The sequence below is a fragment of the Ranitomeya variabilis genome, chromosome 4, assembly GCF_051348905.1.
Source record: "Ranitomeya variabilis isolate aRanVar5 chromosome 4, aRanVar5.hap1, whole genome shotgun sequence".
NCBI lineage: Eukaryota > Metazoa > Chordata > Amphibia > Anura > Dendrobatidae > Ranitomeya > Ranitomeya variabilis.
The window spans coordinates 256,368,940-256,393,536 of NC_135235.1; the positions used below are offsets into that span (position 1 = coordinate 256,368,940).

At 46.7% G+C, this 24,597-nt stretch overlaps 1 protein-coding gene across 10 annotated transcripts in view; it reads left to right on the top strand.

Moving 5' to 3' along the window:
• The window catches only part of LOC143764221 (uncharacterized), a 321,683-nt gene that overhangs the window by 127,694 nt on the left and 169,392 nt on the right, over positions 1-24,597 (top strand). For all 10 annotated transcript variants that reach the window (XM_077249606.1, XM_077249602.1, XM_077249607.1 and 7 more), the window contains 15 exons: positions 3,141-3,329; positions 3,929-4,054; positions 4,253-4,438; positions 4,862-5,056; positions 5,940-6,076; positions 6,163-6,331; positions 6,755-6,889; positions 7,218-7,370; positions 7,911-8,100; positions 9,870-10,010; positions 10,189-10,371; positions 10,640-10,711; positions 13,444-13,570; positions 13,751-13,896; positions 14,111-14,314. In XM_077249606.1, the coding sequence (XP_077105721.1) occupies positions 3,141-3,329; positions 3,929-4,054; positions 4,253-4,438; positions 4,862-5,056; positions 5,940-6,076; positions 6,163-6,331; positions 6,755-6,889; positions 7,218-7,370; positions 7,911-8,100; positions 9,870-10,010; positions 10,189-10,371; positions 10,640-10,711; positions 13,444-13,570; positions 13,751-13,896; positions 14,111-14,314 (2,353 nt within the window). The remainder of the gene's footprint in view (positions 1-3,140; positions 3,330-3,928; positions 4,055-4,252; positions 4,439-4,861; positions 5,057-5,939; positions 6,077-6,162; positions 6,332-6,754; positions 6,890-7,217; positions 7,371-7,910; positions 8,101-9,869; positions 10,011-10,188; positions 10,372-10,639; positions 10,712-13,443; positions 13,571-13,750; positions 13,897-14,110; positions 14,315-24,597) is intronic.

A 24,597-nucleotide genomic window follows, 5' to 3' on the forward strand; every position in this document is an offset into this window, starting at 1 on the left:
CTAATCTCGAGTCTGTCGTCAGACGCTTCCAATGTAAAGTAATTACACGCTGCACAATTTAATTGGAAAAATAATGGAAATAATTATTTGACCTAAGAAGTGAACTCATCTTAGATAATATGTAATAACCACGAGTGTATGCATTATAATCTCATCTCCGTGTTTTTACCTGTCCGTTACGCTGTATCCTTCCTTATAGTTGTCTCTTTTACCAACTTATCCTGAGCCTTATGGGGCTAGTTAACCAGCTTTCCCCAAATTGTTAAAAAAGTAAGGCTGGGCAGATCTGTCATTATGTGTTATATATTAGAGATCTGAAGAAAAACGTATATTACTTACAACAATATATGAATCCCATCGTCCTAAGTCAACAGTCCATGGAAGCCACTGGGAAAAATAGGTTAAAAAATATATCTAAATAACCATCAGTGTCCTCTAGTGTTTTATTACAGCCACCTTCCGCTGCATAGTGCCACTGAATCAGTATTGGTTATTGGTATGTCTAGGTGTCCTGTTCAATTTCTTCATTAACCCCTGCTGTAATACAAATCTCAGTTGTCAGTTCAGTGTACAACCACTTTTATAACATATAGGCTAAATGAGGGCAATGGAGGGGCTCTACAATATCATCAATGGTAAATAATACATTTCATCTGGGGGTTGCATGACCTTGCATGTTTGAGTGATCGGTTACTGCTGAGATTTTGAAAAAGCAGAGGCAGGCGGTGGAACCGGGGAATCACAGACTGGAGGCAGGCGGAAGGGCTGGGAAACCGAGGAATCACAGACCGGAGGCAGGCGGTGGAACTGGGGAATCAAAGACCAAAGGCAGACGTATAGGCTAAATGAGGGCAATGGAGGGGCTCTACAATATCATCAATGATAAATAATACATTTCATCTGGGGGTTGCATGACCTTGCATGTTTGATTGATCGGTCACTGCTGAGATTTTGAAAAAGCAGAGGCAGGCGGTGGAACCGGGGAATCACATACCGGAGGCAGGCGAAAGGGCCGGGAAACTGAGGAATCATAAACCAGAGGCAGGCGGGGGGACCAGGGAATCACAGACTGGAAGAGGGCTGATGGGGCAGGGGAATCGCGGACCGGAGGCAGGCGGAGCGGCTAGGGAATCGCGGGCCAGAGGCAGGCAGAGGGGCTGGGGAATTGTGGACCGGAGGCAGGTGGAGGAGCAAGGGAATCGCGGGCCGGAGGCAGGTGGAGGGGCCTGGTAATTGCGGACCGGAGGCAGGTGGAGGGGCCTTCACAGACTGGAGGAAGGCTGAGGGACCGGGGAATCACAGACCGGTTTGCTTGCCGTGAAGCCGGGGAATCACGGAGCTGTTGTATGCGGAAAGCCCGGAGAATCACGGACTGATTGCAGGTCAGAGGAGCGGTGGAATCACAGACCGGAGGCAGGTGGAGGGGCCAGGGAATCACAGACCGGAGGAAGGCTGAGGGACTTGGGGAATCATGGACCGGTTGTATGCGGAGGGTCTGGGGAATCGCAGACCGGAGGCAGGAGGAGGGGCCGGGGAATCGCGGACTGGAGGCAGGCAGAGGGACCGGGAAACTGAGGAATCACTGACCAGAAGCAGGTGGAGAGGCCAGGGAATTGTGAACCGGAGGCAGGCTAAGGGGCCAAGGATTTGCGGACTGGAGGCAGATGGAGGGGCTGGGAAACCGAAGAATCACAGACCTGAGGCATGCGGAGGGACCGGAGAATCACAGACCGGAGGACGGCTGAGGGGCCAGGGAATCACATAACGGTTGCATGCAAAGTGGCCAGGGAATCACGAACCAGTTGCATGCGGAGGGGCCGCGGAATAACAGACCAGTTGAAGGCGGAAGAGCCGTGCAAACATGGACCAGAGGTAGGCGGAGAAGTTGTGGAATCACAGACCAGAGGCAGGCGGAGGGGCCGGGAAACCGAGGAATCACAGACCGGAGGCAGGTGGAGGGGCCAGGCAATCACAGACTGGAGGAAGCCTGAGGGGCCGAGAAATCGCAAACCAGAGGCAGGTGGAGGGAGTGGGGAATCGCAGACCGGAGGAAGGCTGAGGGGCCGGGGAATCACATACCAGTTGCATGCAGAGGGGCCAGGGAATCACGAACCAGTTGCATGTGGAGGGGCCGGGGAATAACCGACCAGTTGCAGGCGGAGGGAGGAGTCATGGAATCACGGACCGGAGGCAGGTGGAGGGGCCGAGAAACCAAGGAATCACAGATCGGAGGCAGGCGGAGGGGCCAGGGTTCGCGGACCGAAGGAAGGAGGAGGGGCCTGGGAATCGCGGACCGGAGGCAGGTGGAGGGGCCGGTGAATCACAGACCGGAGGCAGGCTGAGGGGCCGTGGAATCGCGGACCGGAGGCAGGCCGAGGGGCCGTGGAATCGCGGACTAGAGGCAGGCCGAGGGGCCATGGAATCGCAGACTGGAGGCAGGCCGAGGGGCCGTGAAATCGTGGACTGGAGGCAGGCGGAGGGGCCGGGGAATTGCGGACCAGAGGCAGGCAGAATAATAGAAAGGGAGGAGGTGACCCAGTGTACAGTCTGGCTTCTGTGCCCCGAAATCTAATTAGCAGGAAACTTCAAATGGTGATTACAGAAGAACAACAAGCGGATTTCGTCACCAAAGCTATCAATGTAATCAGTATTACAGCGACAATGTAGCCTTGTCTTTACCTTTACATTACAAAATCCTAGTGTCATGTTATCTTTAAAATGATCAAACTTCAGCCTTAAGGCCCCCCTTACACATTAGGTGACTGTCGGCCGAATCTCTTGGCCGACAGTCATCTCAGCTGACTCCCATCCACAGTAACGCTTGTTCAGCCGAGCCCTTCTGTGTACTATTTGAGAAAGATTCCAGTTGACACTTCGGCCTGCGGGAGAACAATGTGATCGGATTTCAATATTGGACATGGGCAATCGTCACGTTCCCTGAACATCAGTCAGCCGGCACCCCATAATTTTTAGACTTGTCTAGATCCATTGATATCAACGGGCTCTGCTGACATTACTCTAATCTGTATGGTTGCCTTTACTGTTCAGACCACCACTAATCCCCTTATTAGTTTTCATTTATGTCTTTCTACATGTATTCTTCTAAGGTTCTAGACGTCCTAACATAAATCTATTTTTAGGATCCCGGATCTTCCAGTTGCTTATCCTGTCTAGCCGGACACTACTGCAACAAGGATCGGACCAGCAGAGAGCGCATGATGCAGTTACTGTGTCCTGCCGGAACAGTTTGTCCCAAAGGGATGGCAGTCTTTCCGGGAGAAGATGCCTACATTTGTCCGCAGGGATACTACTGCCCTCAGGGGTGCCGAGTAAGAAGCTGCAGAAGATCCGAGTATATCTGGCCATCTTGATGACAATTTTACAGTTTAAAAATTGGAATTAGTCTACAAATAGATTGTTTAAAAATGTTGCCAACACTTTACATTATTCCTCAATAGAATCTGATATCCTGTACTATGGGCCAGAGCTACATTAACATTTCTGCCAGTTTCAATGCTGAACTCTCCAAGAATTTGTCTGCTTGTTTAGTGTCTCACAGGACTTGCTCACACTTTGCATTATGAGCTTGTAAGTGCTGCTCCAAAGCTCACCATATTGTGAGATCTGGCCAGCTTGTGCCTCTGTGATTATCGATGCTGCAAAGGCAAAACTGCTTTTGTTTGTAGCATTGGAGAGAGCAAATATTGGGCCTGCAGCTTAACCACGCAGCTACTCGAACTGTCACTCATCAGGCGGGCACTTCCCCCTGGCAAGCTGGAAGCCAGGAGGCAGAGGAGCAGTGTGCTCCTGAGGACATCTTTAATATCATCTGTATACCATTTTTCATGTGTAGGCATACCTATTGAAGTTTTACTGTTCTCACCACTACTGATAAGATGACCATTCTCTGGTTTTGTATTATTTTCAGGAAGCCAGAACTTGTCCAAATGGCACTTATGGATTCCAGCCAGGTCTGGGAGGAGTAGAAGACTGTTTGCTCTGTCCAGAAGGAAGCTATTGTTACCAAGAGGGACAGAGAGGAGTTCCAAGTCCAGTAAGTCCTAAGAACAAATAATTCCTTAGCAGCTCTACTTGGAATGAAGAAGATGATTCCTTCTTTTTTTCCAGCCATAAGAGGTTGGACGACATTAGTAAGAAAGTTGGACTGTTCTACATGGAGTCTTTATAAATTTACACTTTGCTCAATGCTATGAGCTGGCTGACACTATAAATTCTGTCCCAATCTCTGCAGAACGGATCGTGCCCTCCAGGATATTATTGCCCACCAGGGACGGGCTCTCCTTTTTCTTACCCCTGCCAGCCTGGCTCGTACTGGAACATGACCAAACAGGGGGTAGATATATCAATTTGCCTACCATGTCCTGCAGGGTTCTTCTGTGATATGCCCTCATTACTGGAGCCTAAGCTCTGTCTGGCTGTAAGTATTTACCGTATATTTTCTGGAATACTTGCATACTGTATTACCATTTCAGTATGTCTTCTGGACTTTTGTAAAGAGCATCTGATATTAAAGAAGTATTTCAGGGTTAAAAAAGATCTATGCCTTCTTCCAAAAACTGTGGCTCCCAGATTGTCTTCTAATGCAGCTCAGCTCTCTTAAAGTGAATGTAAATGAGATGCAGTAACATAGACCACTATAGACTAGGTGGGGGGATTCATTTTTTTGGGGGGAAGAAGGCGTCCATGTGTTGCTAATCCACGACAGCCCCTTAAGTGTTCAATTTTTGTAAGCAGCATCATGGAAAAGTCCTGACTCTTCAGATGGACTCTTTGCAATATGTAAAGAATGACGACTTTGGCAGATTGTACATCATCTTTTCTGCCTTTTTCCTTGTCTCAGGGGTTCTACTGTCCTCAGGGTAGCCCTAGCCCACATCCTTGCCCAGAGGGCACCTACAGTCCTCTTCAGGCGGCCTCTACGCGGGCTGAATGTCGTTCATGTGAAGCTGGTAAATTCTGCGCAGGCATGGGTCAGTCTGCCATTAGTGGACCCTGCCAGGAAGGGTTCTCCTGTCCTGAAGGATCTACAAGTGCGGTAACTATTCCATACACTGAAAGCAATCAGTAGGTGCGGCACATTTCTTATATTACCATGTGTAAAGATATTTTTTCTAAAAATCTCTGTGGGGTCTGCAACTTCACCAAAATCTGCAACTACAAAGACCGCTGATTTCTCCTCGCTTTCCTGATTGCTGTATACACGGGTCTCAATGCTCACCTGTATACAGATCAGGACGGGTCCAGTTACCCTGATAACTGTGGAAAATATATGCAAGCTACAGGGAAGATTGGCAATAAAAAAGTCACTTTATATAAAGATGTCTCCCAAAAGTCTCTGATATCATAATGTTGGCACAAAGTAAAAAAATAGCTAAAAAATATAAATAAATAAATGCAAAAAAACAAACAAACCCAGCACCTTCACTAATGCAAAGTACCACTATAAATGCTCAAACAACCCAAAACTACATTTCCCTGATATACTCAATGATTGCCACTGAAACATGTGCTTTTGAGGCACTTTGTGCTATTGAAAAACTGTAATAAGAATCTACATATAATATTTTTTTCTCATTAGGTCACTGGAAAAAATACTGTTCTAGTCTAAAAGTAACATAAAAATTGTCCTGGTCTTGAACCAGTAAAATTGTTTTTCTTTTAAAAGATCCCATTTTTCTACACTGTACTGGGAGGCTCTGAGTTAATAGTGAAGGGTCCTCTCTTCAGCTCTTGGCCAGAGTGGACAGAAGTCAATGTGCCTCCATCTCCAGAGGACCGGACCTGTCCTGAATTACACAGACCACCCAATTATATAAACTGACATAGTGTAATGCTTCATTTACCCTGTAGGGTGCTGACTTGAATTTGGTCACTTACACTAATGAATTTCTTGTAATTTCTTCTTGTCTGTGGTATAGACACCTTCTGGTGGAATGTGCCCCGCTGGTAGTTACTGCCCCACTTCCTCTGCTTGGCCAGTACTGTGCCCCCCAGGCACTTACAGTAACCAGATTGGATTAACAGATGTCAATCAGTGCTTAATATGCCCACCAGGGTGAGTGCTGAGTATTTTCCTGCCTTATACCTTTCACTGACACCTAAGGCACACAGTCATTCACTATATCCTCCTCTACATTTCAGGATGTTCTGTGATGGACAAGGCCGTACCAGTCCCACGGGTAACTGTACACCTGGGTATTACTGCACAGCGGGTTCTAGCTCACCAGTCCAGCATGAAGTGTCACAAGGCCACCACTCAATAGAAGGGGCATATCGGCCAGCACCCTGCCCACCAGGAACCTTCCAGCCAGTACGTAGAGGGCTCTACAATGTTCTAGTACCATTTTCCTATGGAATTAAGGCTACAGCTTTGCATTTATATAATTGCTGAGACAAAAGCTTAATCCTGTAGACAAGAGCCATGCAAACTAAGCATAGCTGCAGTGTAAAACATGAGGACGACAGAGAAGTAGTCTAAAATAATATAGATACAGAACCTCAAGCTAAGCAGAAGTAAGTGAGAAACTGCATCTCTACTCCACCAATTACTTATAATCATTAGAATCGGAAAAGTGGTTGTACGTTTTAAATACCTGCAATTGTACCTACCTGTTGTATTTACTCACCTGGGTTTGTCTCCGCCCATCTTGGAATGTCTCCACCCACCTGGGATTGTCTCCACCCACCTGGGATTGTTCCTACCCGCTGGTGATTGTACCCACCTGTAATGCAGCTTCCTGCTCAGTCATCATGCACACCGTGTCCTCCAGGAAACTTTTGTAATCGCAGCAGTTCATCTGATGTTACCTCTTGTCTACAAGGTCATTTCTGCCCTGCTGGCAGCATTGCTCCAACGCCGTGCCCAATGGTAAGATATTCATCAGGATGCATGGGAAGTGTCCACTGTCAGATATGAGCTGAAGTAACGCATTTACTAACTAGTGCTAAAACTGTGGATGGAAGTTCTGTGTGATCAATTAGAGAAGTGTATAATAATGGAGCAGCTTTGTTGTCTAAATCTAATCTGTAACTGCACGTGTGAACATTCTGTGTGTGTCATAATCTTTTTTTAATCCATCCAATCAGCACTCTGCATTATATATATATATATATATATATATATATATATATATATATACATGTATATGGCAGTTTTATTAGTCACCCATTATATATGGTGTTTTTGCTTTGTTTAGGGAACCTTTTCAAACATGTCTGGCAACATAGGCATTGAATACTGCGAGCTCTGCTCCTTGGGTATGTACTGCAGCCGCCCTGGACTGACCCGGCCGGAAGGACACTGTGGGATGGGTCATTACTGTACACGAGGGTCCTACACTTCTTTTCCTGTAAGTGTCCTGATAAAAACCTACAAGTGTATAGTGCTGTTTAGACATAATTAATATACTAAATGAAGTCACTGTCTACATTCATCCTATACTGATCTTGAGTTAAACTCCTATTCTGCTGGTGCAGTCACTGTGTACATACATTACATTACTGATCCTGAGTTACATCTTGTATTATACTCCAGAGCTGCACTCACTATTCTGCTGGTACAGTCACTGTGTACATACATTACATTACTGATCCTGAGTTACGTCCTGTATTATACTCCAGAGCTGCACTCGCTATTCTGCTGGTCCAGATACTGTGTACATACATTACATTACTGATCCTGTACTGATCGTGAGTTATATCTTGTATTATTCTCCAGAGCTGCACTCACTATTCTACTTCATAACATTGACCCTCACAGTAGGATATAACTGCACTAGCAGAATTGTGAGTGCAGCTCTTGAGTAAAATAAAGGATAAGTAATATATATCTTATATAAAGTGACCCTATTCTTGTATGTAATATTATTGAGTTTTGGGGTTTTCTGCAGGTAAAGATGCCATTTGGAGACCTTTGCCCGGCCGGTCATTTCTGTTCCAATGGTATTAGGCTTGCTTGTCCTCCAGGCACATTGAACAGCCGGGAAGAAGCTGTGGACAGTACCTGGTGTTTGCCGTGCCCTCCAGGAAGCTACTGTGATGTGCCAGGATTAGCAGAACCAGCTGGGCCTTGTCACCCCGGTAAGATTAAGGTCAACTTTTTTTTTAATCATGTATTTTTTTATTGAAAATGTTTTTCAAAATTAAGAACACAAACAGACAATCCCCAAACCCTATCTCTCCCCCACAACATAACACGGGAACAGTGTCATTGTTTGAAAAAAAGGACATTTCCATATTAAGTCAATTACATTCATACTGATGGCATATACAGTAGGTTCAACCAATTACAGGTGTTTTAGGAGAAACTAATCTATAAATTTTAATACCCCAATAACTGCAAAAATAAGCAATCATAATAATCAAAAGAGACCCAGGCATTATTTCCATGACTCTCTTGATGTTAACCCCGATCCATGAGGTCAAGGGTATGTGGAATTTAGTAATGGTGTTTTTCTTTAAGTAGTAAACTTCCCTCTCCATTTTTAGTAAGCAATTGATTTTATTTATGAATTATGGAATTGTGGGCACCTGACCAATATCCAGTATTGGTATATTAATTTCCTAGCCATAAACATGAAGGGGAAAACAGCCGTCTTGCCATGGTTATCAGTAATTAAATCTTCAATATGATCCCAACATGCATAAGAGGGCAGGGGACTATGTAAACTACATGGACCCTATTTATGATTTCTAATATGCTTTTCCAAAAGGAAACTCATAGTGAGGTATTCCGGGTTCACTTTGCAATTGACAAAATTCTTTAAACGTGTCACCCATTAAAATGTATGATCTGTTAAGGCCCCGTCTCACATAGCGATTTACCAACGATCACGACCAGCGATACGACCTGGCCGTGATCGTTGGTAAGTCGCTGTGTGGTCGCTGGGGAGCTGTCACACAGACAGCTCTCTCCAGCGACCAACGATCAGGGGAACGACTTCGGCATCGTTGAAACTGTCTTCAACGATGCCGAAGTCCCCCTGCAGCACCCGGGTAACCAGGGTAAACATCGGGTTACTAAGCGCAGGGCCGCGCTTAGTAACCCGATGTTTACCCTGGTTACCAAAAAAAACAAACAGTACATACTCACCATCTGATGTCCGTCAGGTCCCTTGCCGTCTGCTTCCCGCTCTGACTGAGTGCCGCCGTACAGTGAGAGCAGAGCGCAGCGGTGACGTCACCGCTGTGCTGTACTTTCACTTTCACTTTGCAGCGCTCAGTCAGTGTGGGAAGCAGACGGCAAGGGACCTGACGGACATCAGATGGTGAGTATGTACTGTTTGTTTTTTTTGGTAACCAGGGTAAACATCGGGTTACTAAGCGCGGCCCTGCGCCTCAGCTTTTGAACTCTTTTAATTGATAATGATTAGAGAGTCACGGGGTATGCCACAAGGAGGTAAATTGTGTGACCAGTGTAAGCCCTGCAATTCTCTCACCCTCCACTATATTCGGTAAATTAGTAGTAACGTTGGAATTTTATCAGAAGAGACTTTAAACCTACCGTAAGTGTTTCCAATGTCTCATATAGCCTAGATGGCCCAACGTGGCATTGGAGCAAAGGGCGCTGTGCTTCCCATCTTCAGGGTTGTCCAAACCACGGATATGCCATAAAATAACCCCTCGGGTATGGGACTGCCAGGCCACCAGCACTTTAATCACTTTGTAATGTTTTCAGCCTGATTCGATGAGTTTGATTTCCACAAATCAATTCCCTAAACAGGCGATTCATTTTAAAAATGTATGTCTGGGATACCCAGATTGGAGGGAAGCCTAAGGTTACTTTACATTCAGCATTACCCAACACATCAAGTCCAACATGATAAATATGATGACCTCTATGTGTTCAGGGTATTTTTGCCTTCTTGGTTCTTCGAGTCCTAGACCAGAGGGAGGAATAGCTGGTGACATCTGTCCTTCAAAACATTTCTGTCTGGAAGGTTCATCCGAGCCCATTTTTTGTCCAGAAGGCACGTACAGCAACTCGACAGGTGCGGCAAACTCTATTTATTACAGAAGTAAACTATGATGTTGTGAAATCCTGATATTTATTACCTACAAATCTCATTAGTGAGATACTGTAGGCATTGCTGCAGAAGGAGCAGCTGAATTGTGAGATTAGAGCTCTGGACTTCTTATACTTTTATTTATTTTTTTCTCCCTATTCAGGTCAATCTCTTTGCTCCGTCTGCCCGACTGGCCATATATGTCTCAGTGGGGATATTCTAGTTTGTCCTGCAGGACACTTCTGTCCAGATGGGGCATATTCAGGTCCAGTTCCTTGCCCACCTGGAAGTTTCAGTCCAGTACTACGACTGACCAGTGTAGAGGGATGTCTGCCATGTCCACCAGGTGATGCCTCCTTGTCCTCTCAGTCTTACTGATTGTCTTTTTATGCACACACACAGAAATACAGAGTAATGTTTAAAGATTGTCTATGAGTTGCAGTCATTCTCATCCATATCTAATATCAGAATATGCTTCACAATAAATCCATAGTAAAATCTACACTTAATGCTCTGAATGGTGCGCTTGAGCAGGTGAGGGACCCTTGTACAGTACAGACTCCGAGAAGCGGTGCTACCTACGGTAATTTCTAAACTTTCTCTGTCTCTCTCAGGTATGTTCTGCAGTGGCTGGGGTTCTGAGGCGGTTACTGGTCTTTGTGAACCTGGATTTTTCTGCAGTGGAGGTAAAATTAAACCTGTTATTGATTGTTTATGGGAGAAAATTGTACTAATACTAACAAAACAACAAAAACATGCCAAATAGGGGCTGAAGGTGGCCCACAGAATGGCTGTTATATGTCGCACCTAAACAGTATGCCAGAGATGTGTGATATGTCTGCCTGCAGATGGAGAACGCTTCCCTTACTGTGCAAGGTTTAGAATTGCTAGCACTTAATGAGACCTCAGACCACCATTCCCTGATGAGTAGTTATTACTGCATTGCACCATCCCTGTTTTAACTGCAGTGTCAGAATCGACCAGCGCCAAACAGTTATATTGTGTATTATCGGTTACTGTAGTAATATAGGAGAGGTATACAATTCATTTCTTCACACTCTGTAGCGTTTGTATGCCGGGATTTATAGTACAGTGCAAAAAGAGATAGGCAGTTGTGGATAATATGGTGCAGAGTAAGAAGCTTTCAAGTAGAAGTGTTAACAGTTAATTTAAATCAATTAACAAAATTCAAAGTTAATGAACAAAAGAGAAAATTAAATCCTATCAGAATCTGGGGAACACCCGTTGTCTACATCATCATTATCTACTGACCACCCATCTCCTCCATAATTAGTATCCAGTTGCTTCCATCATCAGTATCTGGTGACCAACGGTTGCCTCTATCATCAGTATTTAGTGACCGCCCCTTGCCTCCATCATCATTTAGTGACCGCCCATTGCCTCAATCATCAGTATCTGATGACTCCCCATTGCCGTCATCATCAGTATCTGGTGACTTCCCGTCGCTTCCAACATCAGTATTTAGGGACTGCCCTCCGCCTCCATCATCAATATCTGATGACCGCCCGTCGCCTCCATCATCATTTAGTGACCGCCCATCGCCTCAATCATCAGTATCTGATGACTCCCCATTGCCGCCATCATCAGTATCTGGTGACCGCCCGTCGCTTCCAACATCAGTATTTAGGGACTGCCCTCCGGCTCCATCATCAATATCTGATGACCGCCCGTCGCCTCCATCATCAGGACTCTTTGCTCTTAATTAGATTGGCTGGATGTTTGAGGTCATTGCCCTGCTGTTGAATAAATTTGGAGCCAATCAGATGCCTCCCTGAGGCATGTTGAAAGTACATGTTTTTTGGCCACAATTCTGCCATGTAGACCATTTTTGGACAGACTTCACTGAACAGTAGAGGGGTGAAGCTGGGTCCCACTGGTTGCTGCCAATCCTGAGCTGATTTCGAAGGGAAGTAAGCTTGTTGTGTCTTTCATCTGCTGAACTAACCCCTTAATGACCACCAATACATCTTTTTACTGACCTGAGATATAGGAGAATAGCATCCCCATACAGGTGACAGTCCAGCAGCTGTCGGCTGTCCACTATAGCTAACAACTTGCTGCATCAGCCACAATCAGCGTTGGCACCGTCCATATCTGTTTAACCCCTTAGATGCTGCTGTCAATAATGACTATATCATATAAATGGTTAAAAGAGTGTGGGGGCTTCTTCTTTATCCCCATCGGCACCCTGAGATCATGATTGTGTGGTCCTGATTCTTGCCATGGCAATTTACTGCCAAATAGCGGCTTTAGAGTCTGCTGGCTATAGCGGCCTGTTCAGAAATTAGCGACATTTAGGTGGTAAAAATACACTTTTTCATTCCTGTCATGCCACTTTGCATTCATTCCTGAAAATCACCTGAAGGGTTAATAAACTACCTTTTCAATATGTCAGGGTGTGCAATTTTTAAAATGGAATCAATTTTGGGGGTTTTCCAATATATAGGAGCCTAAAGTCACTTTAAACCTGGTTAAAATAAAATAACATTTTACAAAGGGTGCTGATTTAAAGTAGGCATGAGGGAAATGTTATTTATTAATGTTTTTGTGTGGTATGACTATCTGGATTAAAGGGATATTCAGGCAAATTTTGAAAATTCTTAATTTTTTTTACATTTTTGTCAAATTTCTGATATTTTTTTATAAATAAACAAAACATATCGACCTAAATTTACCATTATCATAAAGTATTATGTGCCACAAAAAAATTCTCAAAATCACTGGGATTTGTTAAAGCGTTCCAGAGTTATTACTACATAAAGTGACACTGGTCAGATTTTAAAAATTTGGCCCAGTCACTAAGGGGTTAAGTTTTTCCTTGGCTGACCACTCCACCTATGGTCCTTGAATATCTCATCTTGAAATCTTTGCCTGTAGAGAACTTGCTGATGCTCTATAACTACAGTACCTTGTGGCTTGTTGCTGAGCTCCATATTGCAATGGTTTGTGACTTGAAACTGTCCTCCACAACCTCACCTTTGTGCAGATCTTGGCTGCTCCTCACCCAGTTTTAAGCCTCCTATACTGCCGTTTCTGTTTTAGTTCATCTAACCAAATTTAGTTTGGTATATTTGGTCATTCATATACTAGACTATTTTCCTACAAAATCCTTGACTTTATACAAGTGAACCCAGAAGAACTTATGTTTGATGGGATTCACAGTTCTCTTTTGTTCATGGACTTTGAATTTTGTTAATTGATTTAAAAAAAAAACTATTAACACTTCTATTTTTTATACTGTTCCTATTGTGCAGCATTTTCTCCCCACTTACTTACCTAAAACTGTATATCTGATATATTTGTATCCACTTCAGGCAAAGAAGTTTCCCCTCTAATACCTTTCCATAGAAGACCTTCTCTTAACTTTTGTAAACTTTTACTCTGCTACAATTATTAGGATCCCTTATACCAAACCCTTCTGGTAACGTGAATGAAAGTTTTGGCGGTCCTTGTCCTGTTGGTCACTATTGTCCTGCGGGCTCTGCTGCCCCAATTCCATGTCCATCTGGTAGTTTTGCTGACAGGTGAGTCGTGTTTGCGGTAAGTCTTGCCATTCAGTTACAATCATTTTCATTATTCCTAATGATTTGTGCAAAGACATTATTTTCTGGCTTATTAGAATGCAGACACGTTGTATTCGTGCTGCAGATTCTTGGGATTATTAGTGCCCATATGAGCTCACGATCTAATCATCTGCTCAACAGGTCCAATCTAAGCATGGCATCCCATTGTACACCTTGCCCCCCTGGTTATTACTGCAGCTCTGTCGGCCTTGATGCCCCAAGTGGACTTTGCCTTGCTGGATACTACTGCTCCCTTGGGGTCTCCTCATCGGCTCCCACCTCAGAGTGTAAGATGGCGACCATTATAACAATGTTACGTTGTAGTGATAAATACATTGTTTGTTGCCCATTAGTATATAGTTTATTTTTTGGGTGTGCAAAACTCACAAAAAAACCTAAAAGAACTTAAAACTTATTTCTTTATTTGCTAAGTACATGATGTAATATTGGATTTGCAAGCAAAAATGAATATTATTTCTACTGGCTTTATGTCCCGACCAGTATTTGCAGGAGAAGGAGGTAGCTGCCCACGAGGTCATTATTGCCCAGCTGGAAGTCCCCGTGCACACGTCTGTCCGGCAGGGACCTATAACAACCTCACTCATCAACCCGACTGCTTACCGTGTCCTGCTGGGTACTTCTGTGCGGAGAATACCAGCGATTATAACAAATTTCCGTGCCCAGCTGGGTTTTATTGCCCTGAAGGTATGAAATGATGGGTCCATTCTGCATTCATGGGTCAGGAGTCGACGCTGAAATAGGAAGCGAGGAGGATACCTATTGTGTGGATACTAACTGGAAGCATTTTTTAGTTATTTTATGGTGCGATGAAGGAGGCCTGGCAGATACTTCACCAGAAATTGTGAATCCATGCCCAGATCTTTGCTGTTTCCTAAGTGGCACCACGTGGCTCGACTTGGGTTTTAATGTAGTATATATCTTTACTTGAGAGAAGCAATACTTTGTGCACACTTGAGAGGTTTTTAATAAAATTGTTATTTTCGTGTAAAAAGGATTTGAGACAATCTGCACTGCAATCCACAGACTGCCTTCTAGCAACAAACTATTAAAAAAAAAAAAAAGAACTTATGTGAAGGAAGAATCTCTTCTCTCAAGGAAAAATATATTCTGACCTGACCCTAGATTATCATTGAAGTGAGAGAGATGATTTCTGGAGAGACATTAAGACCGTAAAACTTGAGCAGCAATAGTTTTGTGATCTCATGAAAATGATTTTATTTTATACTTGTGGCAAAAAGATTGAATGTCCAGCGTTGCCACGTGTAACTATTGCTGTAGCAGACCAACTGTAGCAAGCATTTGTAGCCACAATTCCTAATACTAATTTCCTAAGACTACAGCAAAAAAAAAAGATCCTGCAATGTAATATTTGTGTATGATTTATCATCCTTGCTGCCTGGCTTGCTGTGTGCAGTAGTCCGCCCTGCAGCGTCTCACTTTAAACCATTACAGCGGAGAACAGATTTAGCTCCCTGCAGCTGCGAGTCTCTTTTTTTCTCTCCCCAGGCAGTGTTCCTGAGCACATTCCTAATGACTAAATATTTTATTTAAATGTTCTTCTGTAATAAAAATCAATGAATTAATGTGTATACCAATAAAATGTAACAACAATCGGGGACATAAAAGCTTTAAATATTTAATCTCAGTATTGAATAATAATCACAGTGAGTAATAATGTGCGGGACGTTAAATAAGGCAGAATATGCATGGAAACTAAAGATAGGAACGGTGGCTGTAAACGCCATTGTCCAACGCCCCGGGTAATGGCCCTTCATGAATAATTTTGCTGCTCCCAAGCAGGGGGTCATCTGAGGGACTGATGGTTTTAATCTGTTTTTTTGATTATTAGTGAAGAATAGTGACCTCCATCATGAGCCTCAGTCCCTGGTTTTATGTGTATACATTTATTTATCGTATCAAGTTCTGCAACTTTCTTATACTTTGGAGGAGGTGGGAGGGAATTCATCATGAGGAGACTTTTTGAAGTCCATTTTCTTGCGTTTTTGTCATACAGCATTTAATGATTTTGGTGCATCTTTAGTGTTAAGTTTTCTGTCTAGAACTGATTTTTCACTTTTCTCCTATGCCTCATTGGGGGACACAGGACCATGGGTGTTATGCTGCTGCCACTAGGAGGACACTAAGTAATACAGAAAGAATAGCTCCTCCCCTGCAGGATACACCCTCCTGCTGGCTCTCAGTTAACCAGTTCTTGCTTAGTGTCTGTAGGAGGCACTTGGGTCTGTTTCAGACCCCACCGTTTTTACTTTAATTTTTTATTTTTTTGTTCTATTTTTTCCTTTAACGGAGCAAATGGGGGCAACGGATCCTTTCTAGGCTCCGATCTCCCCCGAACCATCAACAGGCAAGTACGTGGAGCATTCCTCCCGTATCCTTTCCTGCAACGTTGGATGCCAGCCCTGAGCTCATATTACGGGCGACGGTTCCTTCGCGTTCCAATCTCCCCCCTCCATAGCAGGCGACCACATGGAGTAGCCCTTCATCTACCTCTCCTGTAGCCAGGTGCATAGCCGGACATGATATATATGGCGTCCGTGCAGCCCCCCTCTGCATCACCACTGATATAGCGGATGACGCATGGCGGCAGAAGCTCTCCACCCCCTCCCTGACTATGGCGATGGTGGATTGAGCACCGGCCCACCACATCTACCGTGAGTACACTGCGGGTGCCGAGGCGCTGAGGGGTCCTGGTCCCCGGGGTATGGGAGGTCCGCACCTTCAGCCTGTGTCCGTGGGTGGTCCTTAGTGCGGCAACCCCATGAAGGAGTGCAGGCTGCAACCGCAGGAAAGAAAAAAATTTCCCTCAATACAGGCCGGAGTTTTGGTCACGCCCACCGGACGTTAGCCCCGCCCACTTTTTGTGGCGCTTCTCGTTCCCTGTGATGAGCTCCCACTTCCTGGTCTCGGCAGCCATCTTGGGACACCCACAGCCCTGATGCTGCAGCACTGCTCCAGCGTTTCCTATCACAGCCCTCAGGACTAGCGTTTTACTCTGCCTACACTGCGGACCTACCCTGGGGACTCAAAACACAGGACCTGGGTAAGCTGCAGACACACAGCTTAGGCTACGTTCACATTTGCGTTCGGCGCCGCAGCGTCGGGTGCTGCAGCGTCGCCGCATGCGTCATGCACCCCTATATTTAACATGGGGGCGCATGGACATGCGTTGCATTTGCATTTTGTGACGCATGCGTCGCTGTGGTGCATGCGTCAGGGTGCAGAGAACGCATCAAGTTGCAGTTTTTTCTGCGCCCAAAACCATGCAAAAGTGGACGCATGTGTCAAAAAACACTGCGTTGTGCATGCGTTCACATTTGCGTTGTGCGTTGCGTCGCTGACGCTGCGGCGCACAACGCAAATGTGAACGTAGCCTTAACCCTTCCCCTGCTAGTAAGTGCTTTCCTCCAGGCTTTACTATGTCTCAACCAAAGCCTCACAAAAAGTCTGGGAAAACCCACACTGTATTTTTTGCTTATCTCTTGTAAGGTATCATTACCCCGGGGGTCACAATACTGCATTATGCACAGCTTGTGAACCGGTGACGGCTCAGGAACCACCTGTTGCTGATACTGAACCCAGTGAGCCTAGTCCTCCTGAGTGGGCTACCTCCCTTACCCGGTCTATGGCATCCCTGGCAAAAGCGTTAAACTCGTTCCGAGACCCTTCCTCTAACCAGGGCACTAATATGGACGACGCTTCCGATGGTCAGAACCCCTCGCACTCCAGGGGTCGTACCTTGCCAAGGAGTTCTCACTCTTCCAGGAAAAGGACTCATGCCATATCCCCAGACCATCAACGGTTTTCGGGTTCTGAGAGCTCCATTTCTCGCTCCCCTTCCATTGAGGCTAGTAGAGAACCTGTTTCAGAGGACGATTCTGATACGTCCCTAGATCAGGAATTTCATCACAATCAGGAGACTCTCGACTCTCTAATTGAGTCAGTGAATAAGGCTTTGAGACTTGAGGAGGAACCCTTATCTAAAATGGATCATGCCGTGTCCTTTAAGAGGACCAAACGAGCTCACAGAGTGTTCACCACTTACCCCGAGTTTAAGCAAATTGTTGAATCTCACAGGATCCGTCCAGATAAACGATTCACAGGGCAGAAGCCCATGGAGTCCAAATATCCCTTTTGCCCAGGATCTAAGAAAAGATTGGTCACAATCTCCCCCAGTAGATCCTCCAGTATCGCGCCTAGCTACCAAATCTGTTTTATCCTCCTCGGAGGGCGCCTCTATCAAAAATCTAACCGATCGTCAGATCGACAATATGGCGCGTTCAGCCTTTGAAGCTTCAGCGGCCGCACTCTTTCCATCTTTTGCCGCTACGTGGGTGGCTAAGGCTATGACCCACTGGGCTGAGGTCTTGTCTTCAGCAGTACTGGATACCAATCTTCCCCCCGAGATAGCAGACCTCACTACTGAGATAGCCAGAGCTGGAGATTTTGTAGTGACCGCGTCCCTGGATGCCGCTGACTGCGCTCCTCAAGCAGCAGCAAATGCCATCACCATCCGGAGGTCTTTATGGCTCAGGGACTGGCGTGTGGATTCTACTTCCAAAAAGTCATTGACTTCTCTCCCATATCAGAGCGGTCGCCTTTTTGGCGAAAAGCTCAACCAGTTAATTTCTGACGCCACTGGAGGGAAGAGTAAATTTCTTCCACAACAGAGACCCTCTCGTCCCTTTCGGAACCTGCAACCACAGGCTCTTTCCCGATTTTTTTCGTTACAACTCAAACTGGTCCTCCACTTCCACATCTCCCGGTTCCGGCCGGGCACAACGTGGAGACAGAGGTTCACAGCCCTCTTTTAAGCCTTCCCCTTCATGAAGAGGCAGGTCAAGGCAGCCAGGATCCAGAGGCGCCAGAACGGGCAGACCTTCCACACAATGACTCCCTGCGGTATCCGGGGGACACCCTCAAAGTAGGCGGCCGCCTGCTTTCCTTCAGTGCCGCATGGCTCTCGGTCGTTCACGACGAGTGGGTCCGCGATCTAGTGTCCTCTGGATACAAGATAGATCTCTTATCTCATCCTCCAAACCGTTTTTTCCTGTCTTCTCCTCCCAGGGCAAAAGCATCAGAGTTCTTCAATGCTATAAGCTCTCTGAGAAAAGTCAGAGTTATTATTCCGGTCCCTCAAAGCGAAAGGTTTCAAGGTTTTTATTCAAACCTCTTCATTGTTCCAAAGAAGGACGGTACAGTACGGCCCATACTGGACCTAAAACTGCTGAACAGGTTCATCAGGGTACGACGGTTCCGGATGGAATCGCTTCGTTCTGTCATTGCCTCCATGGAAAAAGGCGAGTTCCTGGCGTCTATAGACATCCAGGACGCATACCTCCACATTCCTATTTTACCTTTATTTTTACCAAAGGTTTCTTCGCTTCGCAGTTCAGAAAGATCACTTCCAATTCGTTGCTCTACCCTTCGGCCTCGCCACCGCTCCCAGGGATTTCACCAAGGTCATGGCGGCTGCCGTGGCCATACTCCACACCCGAGGAGTGGTGGCGCTCCCGTATTTAGACGATATCCTCATCAAAGGACCCTCTTTCCGCTCCTGCAAGGAAGCCATGGCCATCACAATAGATACCCTTTCTCGCCTGGGTTGGAAGATAAACTTCAAAAAATCTTCCCCAGTACCGGCTCAGCGAATTTCCTTTCTAGGAATAATACTCGACTCTTCCCGGGGGTTGGTTCTTCTTCCCCCGGAAAAGATCTCAGTCTTACAGCGAGAAGCTCAGAAGCTCTCTCAGCCTCGCTCTCACTCTCTGCGCTTCAGTATGAGAGTCCTCGGCAGGATGGTAGCAGCTATGGAGGTGGTTCCATTTGCCCAACTACACCTCCGTCCTCTACAGCATGCCCTCCTGGCTGTTTGGGACAGGAATCCATTCTCCCTAGACCGTCGGTTCCTCCTTCTCCAGCGAGTCAGACAGTCTCTCAGGTGGTGGACATTGAAATCCTCCCTGAATCAAGCGAAGTCTTTTCTTCCAGTACACTGGCTGGTTGTGACGACAGACGCCAGTCTTCTAGGCTGGGGAGCGGTGTTCCTTCATCACACTGCTCAGGGAGCTGGTCCCCCCAGGAATCACGCCTTTCAATCAACATCTTGGAAATCCGGGCGATCAGGCTGGCACTTCTCCAGTTCCATCCCTTCCTAGCAGGTCGCCCAATCAGGATTCAGTCCGACAACGCCACTGCAGTGGCATACATCAACCGCCAAGGGGGAACCCGCAGCAGTTGACAGAGGTAGGCCACATCCTCCGATGGGCCGAGGAAAACCACTCAGTGATCTCTGCGATTCACATCCCGGGAGTGGACAATTGGGAGGCAGACTTCCTCAGTCGGCAATGCCTCGACTCCGGGGAGTGGTCTCTCCATCTGGAGATCTTCCACCAGATCTGCTGTCGTTGGAGAACCCCGGACGTGGATATGATGGCCTCACGGCTGAATTCCAAGGTTCCCGACTTCATGGCTCGGTCCCAAGATCCAGCAGCCATCGGGGCAGACGCTCTTGTACTCCCGTGGCATCATTTTCGGCTTCCATACATATTTCCCCCGCTTCCTCTCCTACCGAGAGTCATCAAGAAAATCAGAGCGGAGAGGGTACCGGTAATCCTGATTGCGCCAGATTGGCCGTGCCGGGCGTGGTACGCGGAACTAGTTCAACTAGTTGCCGACGTTCCCTGGCGATTACCGAATCGCGCAGATCTGCTATCTCAAGGCCCCTTTTACCACCAGAACTCAGAGGCCCTGTGTTTGACAGCATGGCCGTTGAGTCCTGGGTCCTAACCCAGGCAGGTTTCTCTCCAGAAGTCATAGCTACCATGATCAATGCTAGAAATCCTATGTCTATGCGTATCTATCATCGCACTTGGAAGACTTTCTTTTCATGGTGTAGCGACCGAGGACGTTCTCCTCTACATTTTTCCATCCCTTCCATTCTCGAGTTCTTACAAACGGGTTTGGATTTGGGTCTCGCCCTTAGTTCTCTCAAGGGGCAGATCTCAGCCCTGTCTGTTCTCCCGAACTGGTTCACTGAGAGCCAGCAGGAGGGTGTATACTGCAGGGGAGGAGCTATTCTTTCTGTGTTTACTTAGTGTCCTCCTAGTGGCAGCAGCATAACACCCATGGTCCTGTGTCCCCCATTGATTGGCTTCCAACAGGTATGTTCATCCACCCAGCTCTCCTGCTATCTGTCTATGAAGTGCACATAGTACATCACCCAGCTTTGCACACAGACTTTCCTCTGCTCCTAGCATTCTCATGGTATGTTCATCCACCCAGCTCTCCTGCTATCTGTCTATGAAGTGCACATAGTACATCACCCAGCTTTGCACACAGACTTTCCTCTGCTCCTAGCATTCTAATGGTATGTTCATCCACCCAGCTCTCCTGCTATCTGTCTATGAAGTGCACATAGTACATCACCCAGCTTTGCACACAGACTTTCCTCTGCTCCTAGCATTCTCATGGTATGTTCATCCACCCAGCTCTCCTGCTTTCTGTCTATGAAGTGCACATAGTACATCACCCAGCTTTGCACACAGACTTTCCTCTGCTCCTAGCATTCTCATGGTATGTTCATCCACCCAGCTCTCCTGCTCTCTGTCTATGAAGTGCACATAGTACATCACCCAGCTTTGCACACAGACTTTCCTCTGCTCCTAGCATTCTCATGGTATGTTCATCCACCCAGCTCTCCTGCTCTCTGTCTATGAAGTGCACATAGTACATCACCCAGCTTTGCACACAGACTTCCCCCTGCTCCTTGCTTTCACTTGGTATGCCTTTCAGCTAACCCCAACTTACCCTGTGATATTTATGACCTTGTTTACTTAGGCTTGATTGTATGCAACTGGTCCACCGTTAATTCTCTGACCAAGATGAGCAGAGACCACTCCTCTTTGCTTCACACCTGAACGCATTTAGTTTTCCATATATTGCATAGCACAAGTCTGCATGACTTTAGTCTGCAGTGTGATTTCTAGAAGTGTGTTCTAAAAGTGTGGATTACATTAGAATTAAAACCTGAATTGAACCTGAAGGTAACTGGCCAGTCACTGCAAACAATGTTTCTGTTCATTTTCACTTTTACCCCTATAATCTTTCACTTTCTGCTACCTCCCCCAATCCCCACACCAAGTAAGGAACTGTTCATCTCCTCTTCAATCCTCCCCATCCATCTCACCTCCTCCTCAGAACTGTTCCTTAACATACAATCCTCTGTCTCAAAGCACAGGCAGCCCCCTCGTGCCCTCTCCTGCTCCCACCTGCTAACACTATCTCTGCTCCTTCTCACTGCTGGTGATATCTCTCCAAATCCTGGTCCTCCTCACCATATTCCCACAGTCGTTTCTACCTCCCATCCACGCTCCATCACAAACTTCCGTAACCTCTCTAACCTTATACCCATTCGCCCAGCCCCCACTTCCCCAGTCCCACTAACAGGAGCTCTGTGGAACGCTCGCTCTGTCTGTAACAAGCTTTCCTACATCCATGATCTTTTTGTTACTACCAAACTTTCCTTCCTCGCCATCACCGAAACCTGGCTCACCCCTTCTGACACAGCCTCCCCTGCTGCACTCTCTTACGGTGGCTTCCACCTTTCTCACACACCCCGCCCCAGCAGCAAGCATGGCGGAGGAGTTGGTTTTCTCCTGTCAGATAACTGCTCCTTCACCCCAATCCCACTGCCACCCTCTGTTACCCTCCCTTCCTTTGAGGTGCACGCTGTGCTCATCTACTCCCCCTCCAACTGGCTGCCATTTACTGCCCCCCAGGGCCAGCCACCACCTTCTTTGACCATTTCACCTCCTGGCTACTTCATTTCCTTTCTGCGGACATCCCCACTATCATCATGGGCGATTTCAACATCCCCATTGACACTTCCCTCTCAGCTGCCACTAAACTTCTATCTCTCACTTCCTCCTTCGGCCTCACTCAATGGTCTTCTGCAGCGACTCACAAAGATGGTCACACACTGGACCTCATCTTCACCCGCCTCTGCTCCCTATCTAACCTCTCTAACTCACCTCTTCCTCTCTCTGACCACAACCTTCTCACATTCTCATCCCTCTGCACTCCATGTCTACAATCCCCACCCCACAAACTTTCACACCCTCGCAGAAATCTTAAACATCTTGACCTACATTCCTTCTCTGAATCCCTCCTCCCTCTCACAGACATAAGTTCCATACACAATGCGGATGACGCTGCCGCTCTATATAACACCACAATAGCTGTAGCTTTGGAATCTGCTGCCCCACTTACACATACCAAAGCTTGCAAAATCAACAGACAGCCCTGGCACACCAGCCTGACCAAAGAACTGAGGCGAGCTTCAAGGGCTGTTGAGCGCAGATGGAAGAGATCCCACTCCAACGACCGCTTCATCGCATTCAAACAGTCCCTCACTACTTTCAAGACCACACTGGCCACAGCTAAACAAACCTACTTCTCATCTCTCATATCCTCCCTGTCTCACAACCCTAAACAGTTATTCAACACCTTCAACTCTCTCCTCCGTCCCCCAGCACCTCCTCCCTCCCCACTTATCTCCGCTGAAGACTTTGCCTCATTTTTCAAGCAGAAGATTGATAGCATCAGAGACAGTTTTGGTCAACAAGGCCCAGAGCCCTTCCTCCCGACTTCCCAGCCCTCCACCTCCAAAACCAACTTCTCCACCATTACAGAAGATCAACTCTCCACTCTACTCTCAAGATCGCATCTCACCACCTGTGCACTTGACCCGCTCCCATCCCACCTCATCCCAAACCTCACCACAGTCTTCATCCCAACCCTAACCCATCTCTTCAACCTATCACTAACAACTGGTGTTTTCCCCTCAAGCTTTAAACATGCCTCCATCACACCTATCCTCAAAAAGCCCTCTCTTGACCCATCCTCTGTATCTAGCTATCGCCCTATATCACTTCTCCCTTATGCATCCAAACTACTGGAACAACACGTCTACCTTGAACTGTCCTCCCATCTCTCTTCTTGCTCCCTCTTTGACCGCTTACAATCTGGCTTCCGGTCACACCACTCCACTGAAACTGCCCTAACTAAGGTCACCAACGACCTCTTAACCGCCAAGAGCAAGCGACACTACTCTGTTTTCCTCCTCCTCGACCTGTCGGCTGCCTTTGACACAGTGGACCATTCCCTATTATTACAGACCCTCTCATCCCTTGGCATCACAGGCTTGGCCCTATCCTGGATCTCATCATACCTAACAGACCAGACATTCAGCATCTCCCACTCACACACCACCTCCTCACCTCGCCCCCTATCTGTCGGAGTCCCGCAAGGTTCAGTCCTTGGGCCCCTGCTCTTCTCCATTTACACCTTTGTCCTGGGACAGCTCATAGAATCTCATGGCTTTCAGTATCACCTCTATGCTGATGACACACAGATCTACATCTCTGGACCAGATATCACCTCCCTACTAACCAGAATCCCTCAATGTCTGTCCACTATTTCATCCTTCTTCTCCGCTAGATTTCTGAAACTTAACATGGACAAAACAGAATTCATCATCTTTCCCCCATCTCATGCGACCCCCCCCCCAACGAACCTAACCATTACAGTAAATGGCTGCCCACTCTCCCCAGTCCCACAAGCTCGCTGCCTCGGGGTAATCCTTGACGCTGATCTCTCCTACAAACCACATATCCAAGCCCTTTCCACTTCCTGCCGACTTCAACTCAAAAATATTTCACTATTCCGTTCATTCCTCAACCAAGAATCTGCAAAAACCCTAGTCCATGCCCTCATCATCTCTCGCCTTGACTACTGCAACCTCCTGCTCTGTGGCCTCCCCTCGAACACTCTCGCACCCCTCCAATCTATTCTAAACTCTGCTGCCCGACTAATCCACCTGTCCCCCCGCTATTCCCCTGCCTCTACCCTCTGTCAATCCCTCCACTGGCTCCCCATTGCCCAGAGAC